We start from the raw sequence: 16,964 nt of genomic DNA on the forward strand, positions 1-16,964 counted from the left end.
CGACTCCAGAGTCAGACTCACCTGCGAAGCAGGGCTGCTGGTCTTTGGGCTTGCTGTGCCCGATGCCTTTTCAGCCTGCGGCTGGGATTTTGCTTCTGAAAACAAAGCGAAGTGACACAGTTTTTAAGCAATCGTTATCGGTACTGCACAGGAATGTTCGCATTTAAACCTTATCACTGGCTCAGTGCCTCAGCGCTCAGGGACTTGACATACCTGTACTTTGTACATCAGCGTTGCCATTTTCAGGTATAATTACCTGGGATTCAGTGGGGCTTTCTGCAGGTAAAGTGTCCTTTTTAAAATAGAAGAGGAACAATATCAAGAGTAATGAATAAACTCATCCTGTACCATCCACAGGAGGCACTGCAGCAACTCGCCAAGGCTTCTTCGACAGCACCTCCCAAACCCGCGACCTCTACCATCTAGAAGGACAAGGGCAGCAGGCGCGTGGGAACAACACCACCTGCACGTTCCCCTCCAAGTCACACACCATCCCGACTTGGAAATATATCGCTGTTCCTTCATCGTCGCTGGGTCAAAATCCTGGAACTCCCTTCCTAACAGCACTGTGGGAGAACCTTCACCACACGGACTGCAGCGGTTCAAGAAGGCGGCTCACCACCACCTTCTCAAGGGCAACTAGAGATGGGCAATAAATGCCGGCCTTGCCAGCGACGCCCACGTCCCATGAACGAATATAAAAAAAGTTTATTACATTTTTCATACCCTGTAATCTGTCGTAAAGGAAAGCCTTGCATTGATTGCACTTTTCATGACCTCAGGACATTAATGCCAAATGAATTTCAATATAGTCAAATGTGAGGTGGTGCATTTAGGTAGGAGGAATAAGGAGACACATACTCCTTGGAAAATAAAGAGTCTATACTGAGTAGAGGAGCAAAGGGATCTAGGGGTACAGATACGCAAATCATTAAAAGTAGCGACGCAGGTTAACAAGGCCATAAAAATTGCAAACCAAGCGCTGGGGTTCATTTCTAGAGGCATTGAATTGAAAAGCAGGGAAGTTCTGTTAGACTTGTATAGAACCTTGGTTAGACCACACTTGGGAGTATTGGGCACAGTTCTAGTCTCCATATTACAAAAAAGATATAGAGGCACTGGAGAAGGTGCAAAAAAGATTTACAAGGATGATACCAGAACTGAGAGGTTATAACTATCAGGAAAGATTGAACAGGCTGGAGCTCTTTTCTCTAGAAAAAGAGAAGGCTGAGGGGTGACCTGATAGAGGTCTTTAAATTTATGAAGGGGATCGGTGGGGTAGACGTAGAGAAGATGTTTCCACTTGTGGGGGAGACCAGAACTAGGGGCCATAAATGTAAGAGAGTCACTAATAAATCCAATGGGGAATTCAGGAGAAACTTCTTTACCCAGAGAGTGGTGAGAATGTGAACTTGCTACCGCATGAGTAGTTGAGGTGAATAACGTAGATGGATTTAAGGGGAAGCTGGATAAACACGAGGAAGAAAGGAATAGAAGGATATGCTGATAGGGTGAGATGAAGTAGGGAGGGAGGAATCCGACTTTAGTGGGGGACCAGGCGAGTGAAACCCGGGCACTGGTGCCTGCGTCGGAGTTTGAATTTTATCCCCATTGTTTCTAGCACTCGCGTGATTGTAACGGACGCACGTGTTAGTGCTCAACACGACTGGTTCGTCTTTTTTATGATATACTTCACGCAGAGAGAAAGGAAGAAGCCAATTTCTCAACATGCAGTCGCAGAAGCCATTTTGAGACTCTGCAACTTTCTTAAAGAAAGCTGTTTCTATGGCTAAGCAACGGAACAGAGAGAGCCCACTAAGGACAAAAAAATGCCTCATTCTTTTCACAGCTTTGTGCAAGGAACTAAAGGGCTGTTGGAGTCCGTTTACTCCGATATGAGCCAGTACTTTAATGAGGGCAAAGGGTGAGTGGGGGGGAAGGATTCACTAAAAACCGGGAAGAAAATACCCCAAAACTTGGAGTGTCCAAGCTTCTTGTCTTAACTGAAGTTTAAAATTCTCATCCTCATGATCAAATCCCTCCATGGCCCTCGCCCCCCTCCCTCTCTCTGTAACCTCCTCCAGCCCCTACAACCCTCCGAGATCTCTGCGCTCCTCCAATTCTGGCCTCTTGCGCATCCCCCGATTTCCATCGCTCCACCGTTGGCGGCCGTGCCATCAGCCGCCTGGGCCCTAAGCTCTGGAATTCCCTCCCTAAACCTCTCCGCCTCTCTCTCCTCCTTTAAGACGCCCCTTAAAACCTACCTCTCTGACCAAGCCTGTCCTAATATCTCCTTATGTGGCTCGGTGTCAAATTTTGTCTGACAATCGCTCCTGTGGAGCGCCTTGGGACGGGTGTACTGTGTTAAAGGTGCTATATAAATGCAAGTTGCTATTGTTAAGGCCCTGGCTGAACATGATGAATACTGGAGCATTCATGGCAGTCAGCAATGCTAAGTTTGCCAGGAGCAGATCGAAGCGGCTGCTAGGTGCGAGGCCCGCAGTTTTTTCAGTATGTGCTGGTGACATACGAGACGATTTGCTGCCATGAGATTTTGGCCTTCGCTGTGAGTTTTTGCGACACTTTGGCCGTTGCAAAGTCATCGTCACTGGTTACAACAGCAACAGCTTACACTGGAACAGCACCTTTAACGTAGTGAAACGAACAGACCGTTAGCCATAATGCGACGCATCTTACATTAATTTCGACTTGCTCATTCTGGTCTAGCTCCAGGCCCCGGGCGGACGGGCTGTTTCTGTTCTCCTTCTCCAGCTCTTTGTCCATTTGCGCCATGCGATCGCTCTCCGTCGTGACCTTTACCCTCAGGACGTGGAATGGAGTGGCCACCTCACCCACGCTCAGGAAGACCGGCTGCCCCTCAAACATCATATTCTCTGAGCTGCTCTCTTTGAAGCCAGGAGGCTGGTAGTCCGGCGGAGTTACTGCGAGTTACAATGAGTTAAGATTACACGTCCGTGCAGCACCGATGCTCAGTTTGGGTTCTGCCAGACTCAGCTCCAGACCTCATAACAGCCTCGATCCTGACATGGGCAAAAGAGCCGAATGCCAAAGGCGAGTGTGGCAAAATTGAGGTCTACGGGGACCAAGGGAAAATACTTTCCAGTGGCCGGAGTCATACCTGGCACAAGGGACGATGGCCACGATTGTTGGAGGCCAATGGACACAGTGGCAGATCACCATGGGGATTCAGCATATAAGTAATTTGGGACATGACGTGTGGGAAGTGTAACACTGTTTTAGGAGGAACAGGTGGCCTTGCACCTACGACCAGGATGGTAGAAGGCAAACTTCCAGGTACCACCAGCTTACCGTAACCAGCCATACCAACACTGTGACTCCAAGACTGGGCAGAGGCTGGGTACCCTGTGACAAGTAGCTCACCTACAGTCCCCGCCACTTAAAACGCCCACGTTTAAAACGGGCAGCCGCATAATTCGGCCAAAACGTAATAATCGTTACCCATTTGAATTAACATCAATTTCAAAGTTGCCGGTTATAGCGTCTTAAGTGCTCCATGTATTTCAGGCAGAAACAGCAGTACTTACACACTGGTTTGCACCTTATTAAGGCGCACTGAATGCAAGCAAAAAACGTAAGTAACACCTCGATAGTGTTTGTGTACGTAAAACCTAATCCCCTCTAAGTGATGTGGGGGGGTTACAGGTTGTACTAAGCACTGATTGCAGTTTAAATAAAGCGAGCTGCATTCCATGCAGTCTTGTTTAGTTTATTCAATGGCGATCTGCGACATTCTTGATTACTGTTATAGTGCTACGGTGTTAGTCCGGCCATTGCACATAGCAGGCAAATCCCATCAATGCGCCCGCTATAAGCAGCGGGGATTTATTTGTAAAAACAAACTGTTAAGTGGCACCATCTGCGCTGTGGGTTTGACGATGAGGGGGGAGAGCGGCCCCATAGGTTATTTGGCGAGCGTTTTCTCAATCGCGGAGTAAGCCCGTGCAGCCAGGAGACAAATTACCTTCATCGTAGTAGGAAAGTTTCATCTTTAGGCAGATGTCGTTGGGAAGGGGCCCCAGGCTCTGCATCAGGACGTAGAGCTTACGAATGAGCAGGATGCTGGCCTTCTTCGTGTCCGCACCGCTCACAGTGGAACTAATCTTCCTGTTGTTGCTACACAAACGAAGACACTAAGGAGGAAGCTCAAAACTTTGCAGAGGCATTTACAACACACTAAAAGCTCGCGGGGGTGGGGGCAGAGGGTCTGTGCCATCTACAGGCGGGCATCTTCAACCCATAGGTTAATGGCTGCCCTTAATTCTGGCCTCTTGCCCATCCCCGATTTCCATCGCTCCACCATTGGCGGCCGTGCCTTCAGCCCCCTGGGCCCTAAGCTCTGGAATTCCCTCCCTAAACCTCTCCGCCTCTCTCTCCTCCTTTAAGACGCTCCTTAAAACCTCCCTCTTTGACCAAGCTTTTGGTCACCTGTCCTAATATCTCCTTATGTGGCTCGGTGTCAAATTGTGTTTGATAATCGCTCCTGTGAAGCGCCTTGGCTCGTTTTACCACATTAAAGGTGCTATATAAACGCAAGTTGCTGTTGTAACGGCATTAGCTTGGCATCATGAATGCTGGAGCGTTCAAGGCAGTCAGCAATGCTGAGTTTGGGGGTTAAGATTAACGTCTGCCCTTCCCGGTATGATTGATCGCGTCTCAAAGCAGGAGATTCCAAAATAAAGTAACATTTTCTTTTCCTTCTACCGGCGCTGCTCTACTATGGCAGGCATCATGGGACAATGCCCTCCTCCCCCACCTGAGGTGAGCAGCAGTGTCAGGGGCAAACACCAGTGGGAGCCTTCCCCAAAACTGCATTAATAACCGTGACTCTGCAGGAGCACGCTGGGTCATAAAGCCCAGCCCTCGGTGGTAGTAGACTTCTGCCCCTTAAATGCCAACTGAGGTGGTTAAGCTAGAGTGAAGTGGAGCCAGGCACACCAGAGAAGTCCCAAGTTATTACTGTTCGTTCTGGGGATGTGGGCAAGGCCGGCATTTATTGCCCATCGAGAAGGTGGCGATGAGCCGCCTTCTTGAACTGCTGCAGTCCATGTGGTGAAGGTTCTCCCACAGTGCTGTTAGGTAGGGAGTTCCAGGGTTGTGACCCAGCGACGATGAAGGAACGGCCGTGATATGTCCAAGTCCGGATGGTGTGTGACTTGGAGGGGAACGTGCAGGTGGTGTTGTTCCCATGCGCCTGCTGCCCTTGTCCTTCTGGGTGGTAGAGGTCGTGGGTTCGGGAAGTGCTGTCGAAGAAGCCTTGGCGAGTTGCTGCAGTGTGTCCTGTAGATGGCACACACTGCGGCCATGGAGCATCGGTGGGGGATGTTAAAGGTGGTGGACGGGCTAAGTTAACTCGGCACTGGGCAGCGGCAGCGTCTGCAGCTGGTCTCAGCTCCCATGGAGGAGACAAACCAGGCCATGCGCCTGTGTGCGGACATCGACTGAGAATATGAGCGAGCTCAGCTGTGGTGTGCCCCCCATGGCTGAACAGGTTGCTCACTGTGCAAGCTCAAACAGGAAGAATGGCCAGTTGAGCGAGATGCTTGAAAGTTGCTAGCAACTGTAGAAATGTACCCTCACCTTCACAGAACGAGGGGGGAATCATTATCACGTCGATATTTTCTCCCCCTCTCTGTCCCCAAACCATGCACCATACCCAACTGCGAAGAGTGGGCAGATGACTTATTCACAGCTCCCTGTCACTGCTCCTTACTAACTGTTTGGTAGGAGGTCACACAAGAGATATGCGTGCCTTCAACTTTCTCTTCCTCCCTGCGGAAGGTATCGGGCCTCTGATGGGCTAGGCCCCATCGAGGTATAGCTAAGGCTGGGGGCGGAGAGAGAGGCGGGGGGGGAAGCAAGCTCACCAGGTGGGAAATCCCGGGCCTGAGCACTCATCCCACCTTTGTCCCAACGTACGGCACGCAGGTGGGAAACTCCGTGAGGGTTATTCAACAATTCACCACGTTTCATCTGGATCGGATGGGATATTAGGGTTATCAGTCTCAACTGCAGACCAAACGGCACACACACTCATAAGTACGCAGTCATGTAAGTACACACACACAAACGCACTCATAAGTACGCGCACACACACACATAAGTATGCACGCACGCACGGATGCATTTAAGTACGCACGCACACAATTGCAGACTGGCAATCTACACGAGTGTTCAGACAAAGATGAGTGGAGGTGGAGACTACCTTGCAAAGTCCATCATTGGTCCGTCCTTCATATATTTGAACTTAAACTGGTAACATTCAGTGACTGTCTGAAAAGGAAGAACGAGTTATGAACAATACTCGGCAAAGCTCCTACGGTGAACGTCAGAAACGACGGGCGATTGAGGGTTAGAGTTATGGCATTAGCCTTTCTTCCCCCACCCCAATAGTCCTCTCTCCTGCAGGCGCTGGCTTTTACTGGGGTACAGTTGCACGGGAACCAAGGGTGGGGGAGAAACCTGTTGCAAAATAGGAGTTTGAGATATGGTGAGTGCACTTTAAAAATATACCAGTTGGTAGGGGCAGGATGCCTGGGATCTTTCTGATTCAGGGCTAGTAGCTCCCTTTATCACAGCTGTGAGTGTTTTGTCTTTTAACCCCCCTCTTCCGCTATTTCCAACCTTGCAGAGTTCAGCCAGGGCCACACATTCCCATCCCACTGTACCAGCCCTGGGCAGGTCCTTCCCGTTACTCTTGTACCCATCACCCCTGTGCTCGCTGGACCTACATTGGCTCCCGGTCCAGCAACACCTCGATTTTAAAATTCTCATCCTGGTTTTCAAATCCCCTCCATGGCCCTCGCCCCCCTCCCTATCTCTGTAACCTCCTCCAGCCCCTACAACCCTCCGAGATCTCTGCGCTCCTCCAATTCTGGCCTCTTGCGTATCCCCGATTTCCATCGCTCCACCATTGGCGGCCGTGCCTTCAGCTGCCTGGGCCCTAAGCTCTGGAATTCCCTCCCTAAACCTCTCCGCCTCTCCCTCCTCCTTTAAGATGCTCCTTAAAACCTACCTCTTTGACCAAGCTTTTAGTCACCTGTCCTAATCTCTCCTTAAGTGACTCGGTATCAAATTTTGTCTGATTACACTTCTGTGAAGCACCTTGGGGCATTTTATTACGTTAAAGGCGCTATATAAATGCAAGTTGTTGTACCACCCTTTATCACTCCTTCCCTCTTCTCCATGGACCGTCAGTGGTCCTGCTCTCGTTGGCTTTCTGGGCTGTTTCAGCAGCTCTGTGCCACCTTCTTGGCCAGCAGTTCCCATCAGATTTCTGGGCAGTGTTATTCTTACCCCACAGTGTCTCTACAGAGAGCTGAATAGGAGAGGGGTTTAAAAAAAAAGGAACAGGAAATAAAAGCGAGAGCAACAAGCAGAAGAGGCACGTGGGTGAAGCAGAAAAGGAGAGATTGCGAGAGAGAGACAGACAAAGAGCACGCAAACCACAAAATGAAGGAAGAGAATGTGAGTGAGAAAAATAGAGAGTGAAGCAGAAGAAAGTGAGAATGAACTAGAAGAGGAAAGGAATAGAGAACCAGAAGAGGACAGAGAAAAAGAGATAGAGAGAAAAAGAGAAAGAGAAAGAGAAAGGGAAGAGAAACAAGGGTAGCAGAGTGAAAGAGAAACAAGGGAAGGAGAGCAAAAGAGAAACGAGAGGAGAGTGAAAGAGAAACAAGAGAAGGAGAGCAAAAGAGAAATGAGAGGAGAGTGAAAGAGAAACAAGGGAAGGAGAGCAAAAGAGAAACGAGAGGAGAGTGAAAGAGAAACAAGGGAAGGAGAGCAAAAGAGAAACGAGAGGAGAGTGAAAGAGAAACAAGGGACAAGAGCAAGAGTTAGAAGGGAAGGAGAAAGAGAAGAGAGAAACAAGGGAAGAAGAGAGAGACAAAGAAAGGAGCGAGAGAGAAAGAAAGGAGAGACAGAGAAAGAAAGGAGAGACAGAGAAAGAAAGGAGAGACAGAGAAAGAAAGGAGAGACAGAGAAAGAAAGGAGAGACAGAGAAGGGATGGAGAGAGAGAAGGGAACGACAAGAGAGAAGGGAAGAAGAGTAGGGAAGAACAGAGACGGGAAGGACAAAAAAAGAGGGGAGAAAAGGGAAGGACTGTAGGGAAGGAGGACAGACAGAAAAAAAGTTCTGGGTGGTAGCCAGCCCACCTGGAGCGCATACCGAAAATTCGGGCACAAGTGAAATTATACGTTGCATCTGAATTTCCGGAAGGCATTCCTGTGGGATGGGTTCCCCACCGAGAGTGCAAAGTCGGAAATTCACCCCTTCAAATTACAGCCGATTATTTAAAACAGTGGAAAATACCTGCGGGTCCTCCTGGTTTGTGTAGATCTGTAAATGAAAAGCAAAAGTCTGATATAAGCAAACCACTATCCAATAGTCATTAACCAGTAAGTGGAAGCAGCATTTCAAAATTAATGTTAGTAAATTACTTACAGCCAAAACAAGCATCCGCAGCTGTTTAAAGGGAAACACAAGATGGTTTCAACATGAATTAATATTTCTACGATGACTGCTAATGACATTGTCTCTTAGATTTACTTATCCTCTCCCATCCTCTCCTGAAGTGGCTCAGTGGGTAGCACTCTCGCCTTGGAGTCAGAAAGTCATGGGCTTGAGTCCCACTCCAGAGACTTGAGCTCATAATCTAGGCCGACACTCCCAGAGCGGTACTGAGGGAGTGCTGCGCTGTCGGAGGTGCCGTCTTTCAGATGAGACGTTAAACCGAGGCCCTGTCTGCCCTCTCCGGTGCAGATAAAAGATCCCACGGCACTAGTTCAAAGAAGAGCAGGGGAGTTCTCCCTGGTGTCCCATACTTATCCCTCAACCAATGTCATTATCACATTGCTGTTTGTGGGATCTTGCTGTGCGCAAATTGGCTGCTGCATTTCCTACACTACAACAGTGACTACACTTCAGATGTGCTTCATTGGCTGTAAAGCGCTTTGGGACATCCTGAGGTTGTGAAAGGCGCGATAGGAATGCAAGTTCTTTCCTTCTTCCTGACCCATTCAGAGCCAGTCATTTGTAGGCCTAAGCAGCCAACCCTGAATTATCCAATCGAGTCCGCTATAAATCAGACGGACCCAATGGGAAAATTTGTTGGGGTTCCCATCATGCTGTTGAGAGAAACTATTTCCTCTGATGGGGGGAGTCCAGAACAAGGGGGCAGAAACTTAAAATTAGAGCCAGGCCGTTCAGGGGTGATGTCAGGAAGCACTTCTTCACACAAAGGGGAGTGGAAATCTGGAACTCACTCCCCCCAAAACGCTGTCGAGGCTGGGGGTCAATTGAAAAATTTCACAACTGAGATGGATAGATTTTTGTTGGGTGAGGGTATTAAAGGTTACAGAACCAAGGCGGGTAGATGGAGTTAAGATACAGATCAGCCATGATCTGACTGAACGGCGGAACAGGCTCGAGGGGCTGAATGGCCTCCTCCTGTTCCTATCTCTGCCTATGTGATTGGGGAACGCTGGTTATGGGAAGATCCCACCACATGGGCGAGGGACCTAATTTAAATATTAACTAGGGGTGGGAACAGTCCTCGTGCCATTTCCTGATATTCTGGGATGGAGGGCGTTGGTTCCAAATGATGCCCAAGTGAAATGGGTGTGCAGGGTTGCAAGGGAGACGGCTGTGAGCAGCAACTGCCTTATTATTGGGCGCTGCAATAAATTAATTCTGCAGTCTTAAAGCCATTTCTTGCCTGCTTTCATCACTTTTCTCACTTAAAATTCTCAACCTTGTTTTCAAATCCCTCCACGGCCTCGCTCCCTCCCTATCTCTGTAACCTCCTCCAGTCCCTACAACCCTCCGAGATCTCTGCGCTCCTCCAATTCTGGCCTCTTGCCCACCCCGATTTTAATCGCTCCACCATTGGCGGCCGTGCCTTCAGCTGCCTGGGCCCTAAGCTCTGGAATTCCCTCCCTAATCCTCTCCGCCTCTCTCTCTCCTCCTTTAAGACGCTCCTTAAAACCTACCTCTTTGACTATGCTTTTGGTCACCTGTCCTAATATCACCTTATGTGGCTCGGTGTTAAATTTTGTTTGATAATCGCTCCTGTGAAGCACCTTGGGACGTTTTACTATGTGTAAGGCGCTATATAAATGCAAGTTGTTGGTGTGCGTGTGTGTACATGGGCCTGCGTGCGTGAGTCCTCAACTGCATTTGATTTCACTCTGATCCATGAGATTCTACCCCCAGTTGCTTGCTCATTTCTAGAAAACAGTATCAACAAAATAACTTACGTATTTCTTCTGCAACGCGTCATAGCATCCCATCATCCTAAATAAAACAGAACAATAATGCAATAAAGAACCTGCTGATGGCCACATTTGTCTTTAATTGTGAGCGTACTCATTGTTAATAAGCAGCAGACTCCTCCCAGTCACTGCTAGCCAAAAATCTACTGGTAATGCACATTTCTTTAACCTAGGGGATACCTCTCTGTTTCAGGTTATTTCTAGCTACATATACAAAGGGTGCAAGCCACAACAGTAACAACTTGCATTTATGCAGCCACCTTAACGTAGTTAAACGTCTCAGGACGCTTCACAGGAGCAGTATCAGACAAAAATCTGACACCGGTCCACATAAGGAGATATTAGGACAGGTGATCAAAAGCTTGGTCAAAGATTTAAGGGGCTTCTTAAACAGGGAGAGAGAGAGACAGACAGACAGAGAGGTTTAGGGAGGGAATTCCAGAACTTTGGGCCTAGGCGGCTGAAGGCACGGCCGCCAATGGCGGAGTGATGAAAATCGGGACTGCGCAAGAGGCCAGAATCGGAGGAGCGCAGCGATCTCTGAGGGTCGTAGGGCTGGTGGAGGTTACAGAAATGGAGAAGGGAGGTTATAAGCATCATACTAAAGAGTAACAGCTGTGGGTAACGGCGCGGCTCAGTGTGATACTGAAGTGGAAAACCTCCAGCCTATGAATAGATCATCCCAGGGGTTCTGCAAAGTCATGAGACCTTTGTCCATTTTAGAGCGGGCACGTGCCATGTGTCAAGAGGCATGGAGTCTCAAGAATTTGGCCTTCTACATTGTTCTACATTTGTTGGCTTCCCAGCATGTTATTTATGTCGCTGTATACTAATTAAACCTATGACAGCACTGTTTTCTTTTGGATAGCTGATACTGTCTTTCAGAAGTTAGGACAGGTGGTTAGCTGGGAGCGAGTCTCTATTTGCAGAAGGGGCCTGATATTATGTCAGTATCTGTAGGGGGTACCTAGGAATGTGTCAGTATTTGCAGGGGGTCTTCGGGAGTGTGTCAGTATTTGCAGGAGGTCCCCGGGAGTGTGTCAGTATTTGCAGGGGGTCTTCGGGAGTGTGTCAGTATTTGCAGGGGGTCCCCGGGAGTGTGTCAGTATTTACAGGGGGTCCCTCGAAATGTGTCAGTATTTACAGGGGGTCCCCGGGAGTGTGTCAGTATTTGCAGGGAGTCCCCGGGAGTGTGTCAGTATTTGCAGGGGGTCCCTCGGGAGTGTGTCAGTATTTGCAGGGGGTCCCTCGAAATGTGTCAGTATTTACAGGTGGTGCTTGGGAGTGTGTCAGTATTTGCAGGGGGTCCCAGGGAGTGCGTCAGTAATTACAGGGGGTCCCTCGGGAGTGTGTCAGTATTTGCAGGGGATCCCTGGGTGTGTGTCAGTATTTACAGGGGGTCCCTGGGATTGTGTCAATATTTGTAAGGGGTCCCTGGGAGTGTGTATCACTTGCAGGGGTCCCTAGGAATGTGTCAATATTTGTAGGAGGTCTCTTGGATTTCTGGCAACACCTCGATTTTAAAATTCTCATCCTTGTTTTCAAATCCCTCCGTGGCCCTCGCCCCCCTCCCTATCTCTGTAACCTCCTCCGGCCCTACAACCCTCCGAGATCTCTGCGCTCCTCCAATTCTGGCCTCTTGCGCATCCCTGATTTCCTTCGCTCCACCAATGGCAGCCGTGCCTTCAGCCGCCCGGGCCCTAAGCTCTGGAATTCCCTCCGTAAACCTCTCCGCCTCTCTCTCCCTCCTTTAAGTCGCTCCTTAAAACCTCCTTAATTGTCCTAATATCTCCTTATGTGGCTCATGTCAAAACGTGGTGGTAATGTTCCTGTGAAGCGCCTCGGGACATTTTACTACATTAAAGGTGCTGTATAAATGCGAGTTGTTATTATATGTTAAACTGTACTTTTTCTTTCACAATCTAAAAGAGTAAAGAATCACAACAAACCATTTCACAATTTGTGAGGATCCAGGACAGTTGTCATCTTCCCGTAGAATCTTTACACAAAGGTCTGAGGAAAAAGTAACATAGGATTTCTTCAGACCAAAGCACAGCGTGAAACTCTGACTGAAAAACTAGCAAGCAATAAAAATGAATCTGGCAAAATCAGTCACAGTTAGGAACTGAAGGAGGCCATTCAGCCCCTCAAGCCTGTTCCACCATTCAGTTAGATCATGGCTGATCTGTTTCTTAACTCCATTTACCCACCTTGGTTCCGTAACCCTTAATACCCTCACCCAACAAAAAATCTATCGATCTCAGTTTTGAAATTTCCAATTGACCCCCAGCCTCAACAGCTTTTTTGGGGGGGGGGGGGAGGGTTCCAGATTTCCACTCCCCTTTGTGTGAAGAAGTGCTTCCTGACATCACCCCTGAACGGCCTAGCTCGAATTTTAAAGTAGTAAAAACAGAAAATGCTGGAAATATTCAGCAGGTCGGGCAGCAGCTGTGGAGAGAGAAACAGAGTTCACATTTCAAATCATAGAAACATAGGAAATAGGAGCAGGAGTAGGCCATTCGGCCCTTCGAGCCTGCTCCGCCATTCAATATGATCATGGCTGATTCTCTATCTCAATACCATATTCCCGCTCTCTCCCCATACCCTTTGATGCCTTTTGTGTCTAGACATCGATGACCTGTCGTCAGAACTGGAAGAAGTTAAAGATTTAACAGTTAACAGGGAAAGGCTCCGTACTTGCTTAAAAACTGTTAAATCTTTGCCTGGTTAATATTTGTAATCGTTTACCAAATAAGGTTATCGAGGCACAAATACTGAGGTGATTCAGAATACAATTAGATGCCATGATGGGAGAGTGTACCAGAGGGACAAGCTTCAGTGGGATGAGGGACTTCCCTCCCTCCCTTGGTTTACGTTATGTATACAGTAAGAAAGGTTACCCTCCAGGAATCGTGTTCCATAGGCGTACTCGGGAAACAGCCCTCTGAGATAGGTGATGCAGGAGATCGCAACAGCCAGAAGACGCTTCACCAGGACTAGTGACTGCTGCTCTGTGGTTACCTTGCTGGGGAACATGGCTACACTCTGTGAAGCAGATGGAAAAAGAGCGTTAACCAATGAGCGGGCCACATCGCGTGAGGGAGCATCTCTGTGCCCCTTCAAATAGTTGTCGCTGTTTCCAGCCAGGGGAGGAGATGAGGTGAAGTTTAGTTACGCAGCGAGTTGTTACGATCTGGAATGCAGCGCCTGAAAGGGGGGGTGGAAGCAGATTCAATAGTAACTTTCAAAAGGGAATTGATGCATTTAAGGGGAAGCTGGATGAACACATGAGGGAGAAAGGAACAGAAGGGTATGCTAATAGGGTGAGATGAAGAGGGGTGGGAGGAGGCTTGTGTGGAGCATTAACACCGGCGTAGAATGGCCTGTTTCTGTTCTGTAAATTCGATGTAATATAAACTTAAAAAGGAAAAATTTGCAGGGCTATGGGGAAAGAGCAGGGGGAGTGGGACTAATTGGATAGCTCAGGCACAATAGGCCGAATGGCCTCCTTCTGTGCCAAAAGATTCAAATGCACAGCTATAAACCGAATGCAAGAGATCATAAGGAAAAATAAAGAACTGGAAATTTGAAATGGAAATAGAAAGTGCTGGGAATGAACAGCAGGTCGGTCGGTCGGTGTCTGGAAGGAGAAAGGTGGGTCCCATTTCATAGAATGGTTACAGCACAAAAGGAGGCCATTCGGCCCATCGAGCCTGTGCCGGCTCTGTGTAAGAGCTATCCAATTAATCCCATTCCCCTGCTCTTTCCCCGTAGCCCTGCAAATTTTTTCCCTTCAAGTATTTATCTAATTCCCTTTTGAAAGCCACGACTGAATCTGCCTCCACCGCCCTTTCAGGCAGCGCATTCCAGATCAGAACAACTCGCTGCGTAAAAAAGGTTTTCTTCATTTCACCTTTGGTTCTTTTGCCAATCACCTTAAATCTGCGTCCTCTGGTTCTCGACCCTTCCGCCAATGGGAACAGTTTCTCTTTATTTACTTTATCTAAACCCTTCATAATTTTGAACACCTGTCAAATCTCCTCTTGATCTTCTCTACTCTAAGGAAAACAATCCCAGCTTCTCCAGTCTATCCAGGTAACTGAAGTCCCTCATCCCTGGAACCATTTTCTGCACCCTCTCTAAGGCCTTCACATCCTTCCTAAAGTGCGGTGCCCAGAATCGGACACAATACTCCAGTTGTGGCCGAACCAGCGTTTTGTAAAGGTTCAACGTAACTTCCTTGCTTTTGTACTCTCTCTATTTATAAAGCCCAGAATCCCATATGCTTTTTTAACCGCTTTCTCAACCAATCCTGCCACCTACAATGATTTGTGCACATACACCCCCATGTCTCTCTGTTCCTGCACTCCCTTTAAAATTGTACCATTCAGTTTATATTGCCTCTCCTCGTTCTTCCTGCCAAAATGTATCACTTCGAACTTCTCTGCGTTAAATTTCGTCTGCCATGTGTCGGCCCGTTCCACCAGCCGCCTGTCTGTCCTCTTGAAGTCTATTACTGTCCTCCTCACTGTCTGCTACACTTCAAAGTTTTGTGTCCTCTGCACATTTTGAAACTGTGGTACACCCAAGTCCAAGTCATTCATATATATCAAAAAAAGCAGTGGTCGTTTAAACCTTAACCCTTCCCCTTCCAGGAGCTGAGTGTCCAGCTACGTACCTCCCAGCACTTTTCTGTTGCCAGCCTCCTCCCTGAAGGAGGCTGCCTCATGCTGCCAGTGTCAGCCGTCCTCCACAGCTCGCACGGGTTGCCGTTCTTTGCGAGTCAGCACAGACAGCGATGGCTAGCAGCAGGCTGCTTCGACCTTGGGGAGAGGATGTGGGAAAAACTGGGCGTGCTGTTCATTTAACTGGAGGGAAAATCGCACGCGCTCTGTTACCAGAGGTGCCATCTCCCCTCCCCCGGTTGAATTTCCCCTCTGCGTTCCGCGCACACATAGGTAATACAGTCAAAAATCGACCCAGCAACACCCCCGCCCTCTCCCTCCTGTCTTCAAGTGAGATGATGAGAAAACAGAAGGATCAAAATAAACTAACATTTAAAAAGTTTCTTCCCAACAAAACAGCTGTGAAGGGAGGGAGGGAAGGAGTGAGGAAGGGAAGGGAAGAAAAGGAGGAAGGAGTGCGGGAGGGAGGGAGAGGAGAGGGAGGGAGGGAAAGAGTGAGGGAGGGAAGGGGAGAAAAGGAGGAAGGAGTGCGGGAGGGAGGGAGAGGAGAGGGAGGGAGGGAAAGAGTGAGGGAGGGAAGGGGAGAAAAGGAGGAAGGAGTGCAGGAGGGAGAGAAGAGGGAGGGAGGGAAGGAAGAAAGGAGGGAGGGAGAGGGAGGGAAGGAGGGAGAGAGAGGGAAGGAAGGAAGGAGGGGGAGGTTGAAGGGAGAGAGGGAAGGCTCAGATTTGTTCATTTCTCTCAGAAGTTGAGCAGTACAAAGATTAAAAACTTAATTAAGATTCTGACCCTTAAGCGTTATTTGCTAACCTTGAGTTTGTGAGCAGTAATTTTGAATCAATAAAATTTGAACAGTACCATTGCATTCTTCTGCATCTGGGCAGTCGTCATTGCTGGGCGATGATCTGTGTCACAAGGACGATTTTAAAACGCTTCGTAGCCAGTGGATTACCTGCAGACACAGTCAATTCCATGTCAGTGAATAGTTTATGAGAACAGATTACGCTGACAGGAGTAGCCGACCTATAGATTAATGGAATATACAATTGGTGGTCTCCCAATGTAGTTCTAAGCCGCTCAGACCAGATTCGATTCCCAGTCTTGAGTTAGCTGGTCTCAGCCAGGGCAGTTGAGTGGGATTAATTGCCCTCACCCCCCCCCCTCCCTATCTCCGTAACCTCCTCCAGCCCCTATGACCCTCCGACCCTCCGAGATCTCTGCACTCCTCCAAATCTGGCCTCTTGCATATCCCTGATTTTCATCGCTCCACCATTGGCGGCCGTGCCTTCAGCTGCCTGGGCCCTAAGCTCTGGAATTCCCTCTCTAAACCTCTCCGCCTCCTGGGAGTGTCGACCTGGATGGTGGGCTCAAGTCTCTGGAGTGGGGCTCGAACCCACGACCTTCTGACTCAGAGGCAAGAGTGCGCCAGATAAACATTAATTAATGAGGCATATGTGTTAATAATGATTAGTAAATGTTGATTAATAAAAAATGATCGCTAGTGATAAAATGGTAACTTCTTAATAAAATGTGTGTGTTGCTGGATTTAGAACTCTCTCTTTTACCCCTGGACAGTTTTGACATTTCAATCAATAATAAGTAACTTAATAATAAAGAGCAATTAACTAATATGTATTAGTAATTGACTTATCAGTTAATAATTAGGCAGCAAATATTAGTTAGTAATCACTCATTTGGTAGCAATTATTAAATACATTCATCAGTAATTATCAGTTAATAATTGCTCACTAAATATTATAACTCAGTATTTGTGATGAAATACTCAATATTAGTGATTATTAGTCAATTACACATTCAGTGTTAATTAAATAGTGAATACTCAGTATTAGATATTAATTACTTGGCTTTGATAGGTAAATGTTAGTTAAAAATTACTCACAGTAAGTTATTACTGAGTATAATTAATTATTCAGTATTGGTCAGCAAATATTAGTTAATAATTACTTAATG

The 16,964-nt window shown here is 47.9% G+C and overlaps 1 protein-coding gene across 1 annotated transcript in view; it reads right to left on the bottom strand.

Moving 5' to 3' along the window:
* Positions 1-15,884, bottom strand: part of hormad1 (HORMA domain containing 1) — an 18,348-nt gene extending 2,464 nt beyond the window's left edge. The window contains exons 1-11 of the mRNA XM_067976124.1: positions 15,852-15,884; positions 13,212-13,356; positions 12,261-12,324; positions 10,297-10,333; positions 8,483-8,503; positions 8,351-8,377; positions 6,245-6,312; positions 4,004-4,155; positions 2,698-2,942; positions 214-292; positions 22-95 (exon numbers count right to left, since the gene is read on the bottom strand). Of these exons, the coding sequence (XP_067832225.1) occupies positions 22-95; positions 214-292; positions 2,698-2,942; positions 4,004-4,155; positions 6,245-6,312; positions 8,351-8,377; positions 8,483-8,503; positions 10,297-10,333; positions 12,261-12,324; positions 13,212-13,356; positions 15,852-15,884 (945 nt within the window). The remainder of the gene's footprint in view (positions 1-21; positions 96-213; positions 293-2,697; positions 2,943-4,003; positions 4,156-6,244; positions 6,313-8,350; positions 8,378-8,482; positions 8,504-10,296; positions 10,334-12,260; positions 12,325-13,211; positions 13,357-15,851) is intronic.
* Between the last annotated feature and the right edge of the window lie 1,080 nt (positions 15,885-16,964).

The sequence above is a fragment of the Heptranchias perlo genome, chromosome 44 (assembly GCF_035084215.1).
Source record: "Heptranchias perlo isolate sHepPer1 chromosome 44, sHepPer1.hap1, whole genome shotgun sequence".
Classification (NCBI taxonomy): domain Eukaryota; kingdom Metazoa; phylum Chordata; class Chondrichthyes; order Hexanchiformes; family Hexanchidae; genus Heptranchias; species Heptranchias perlo.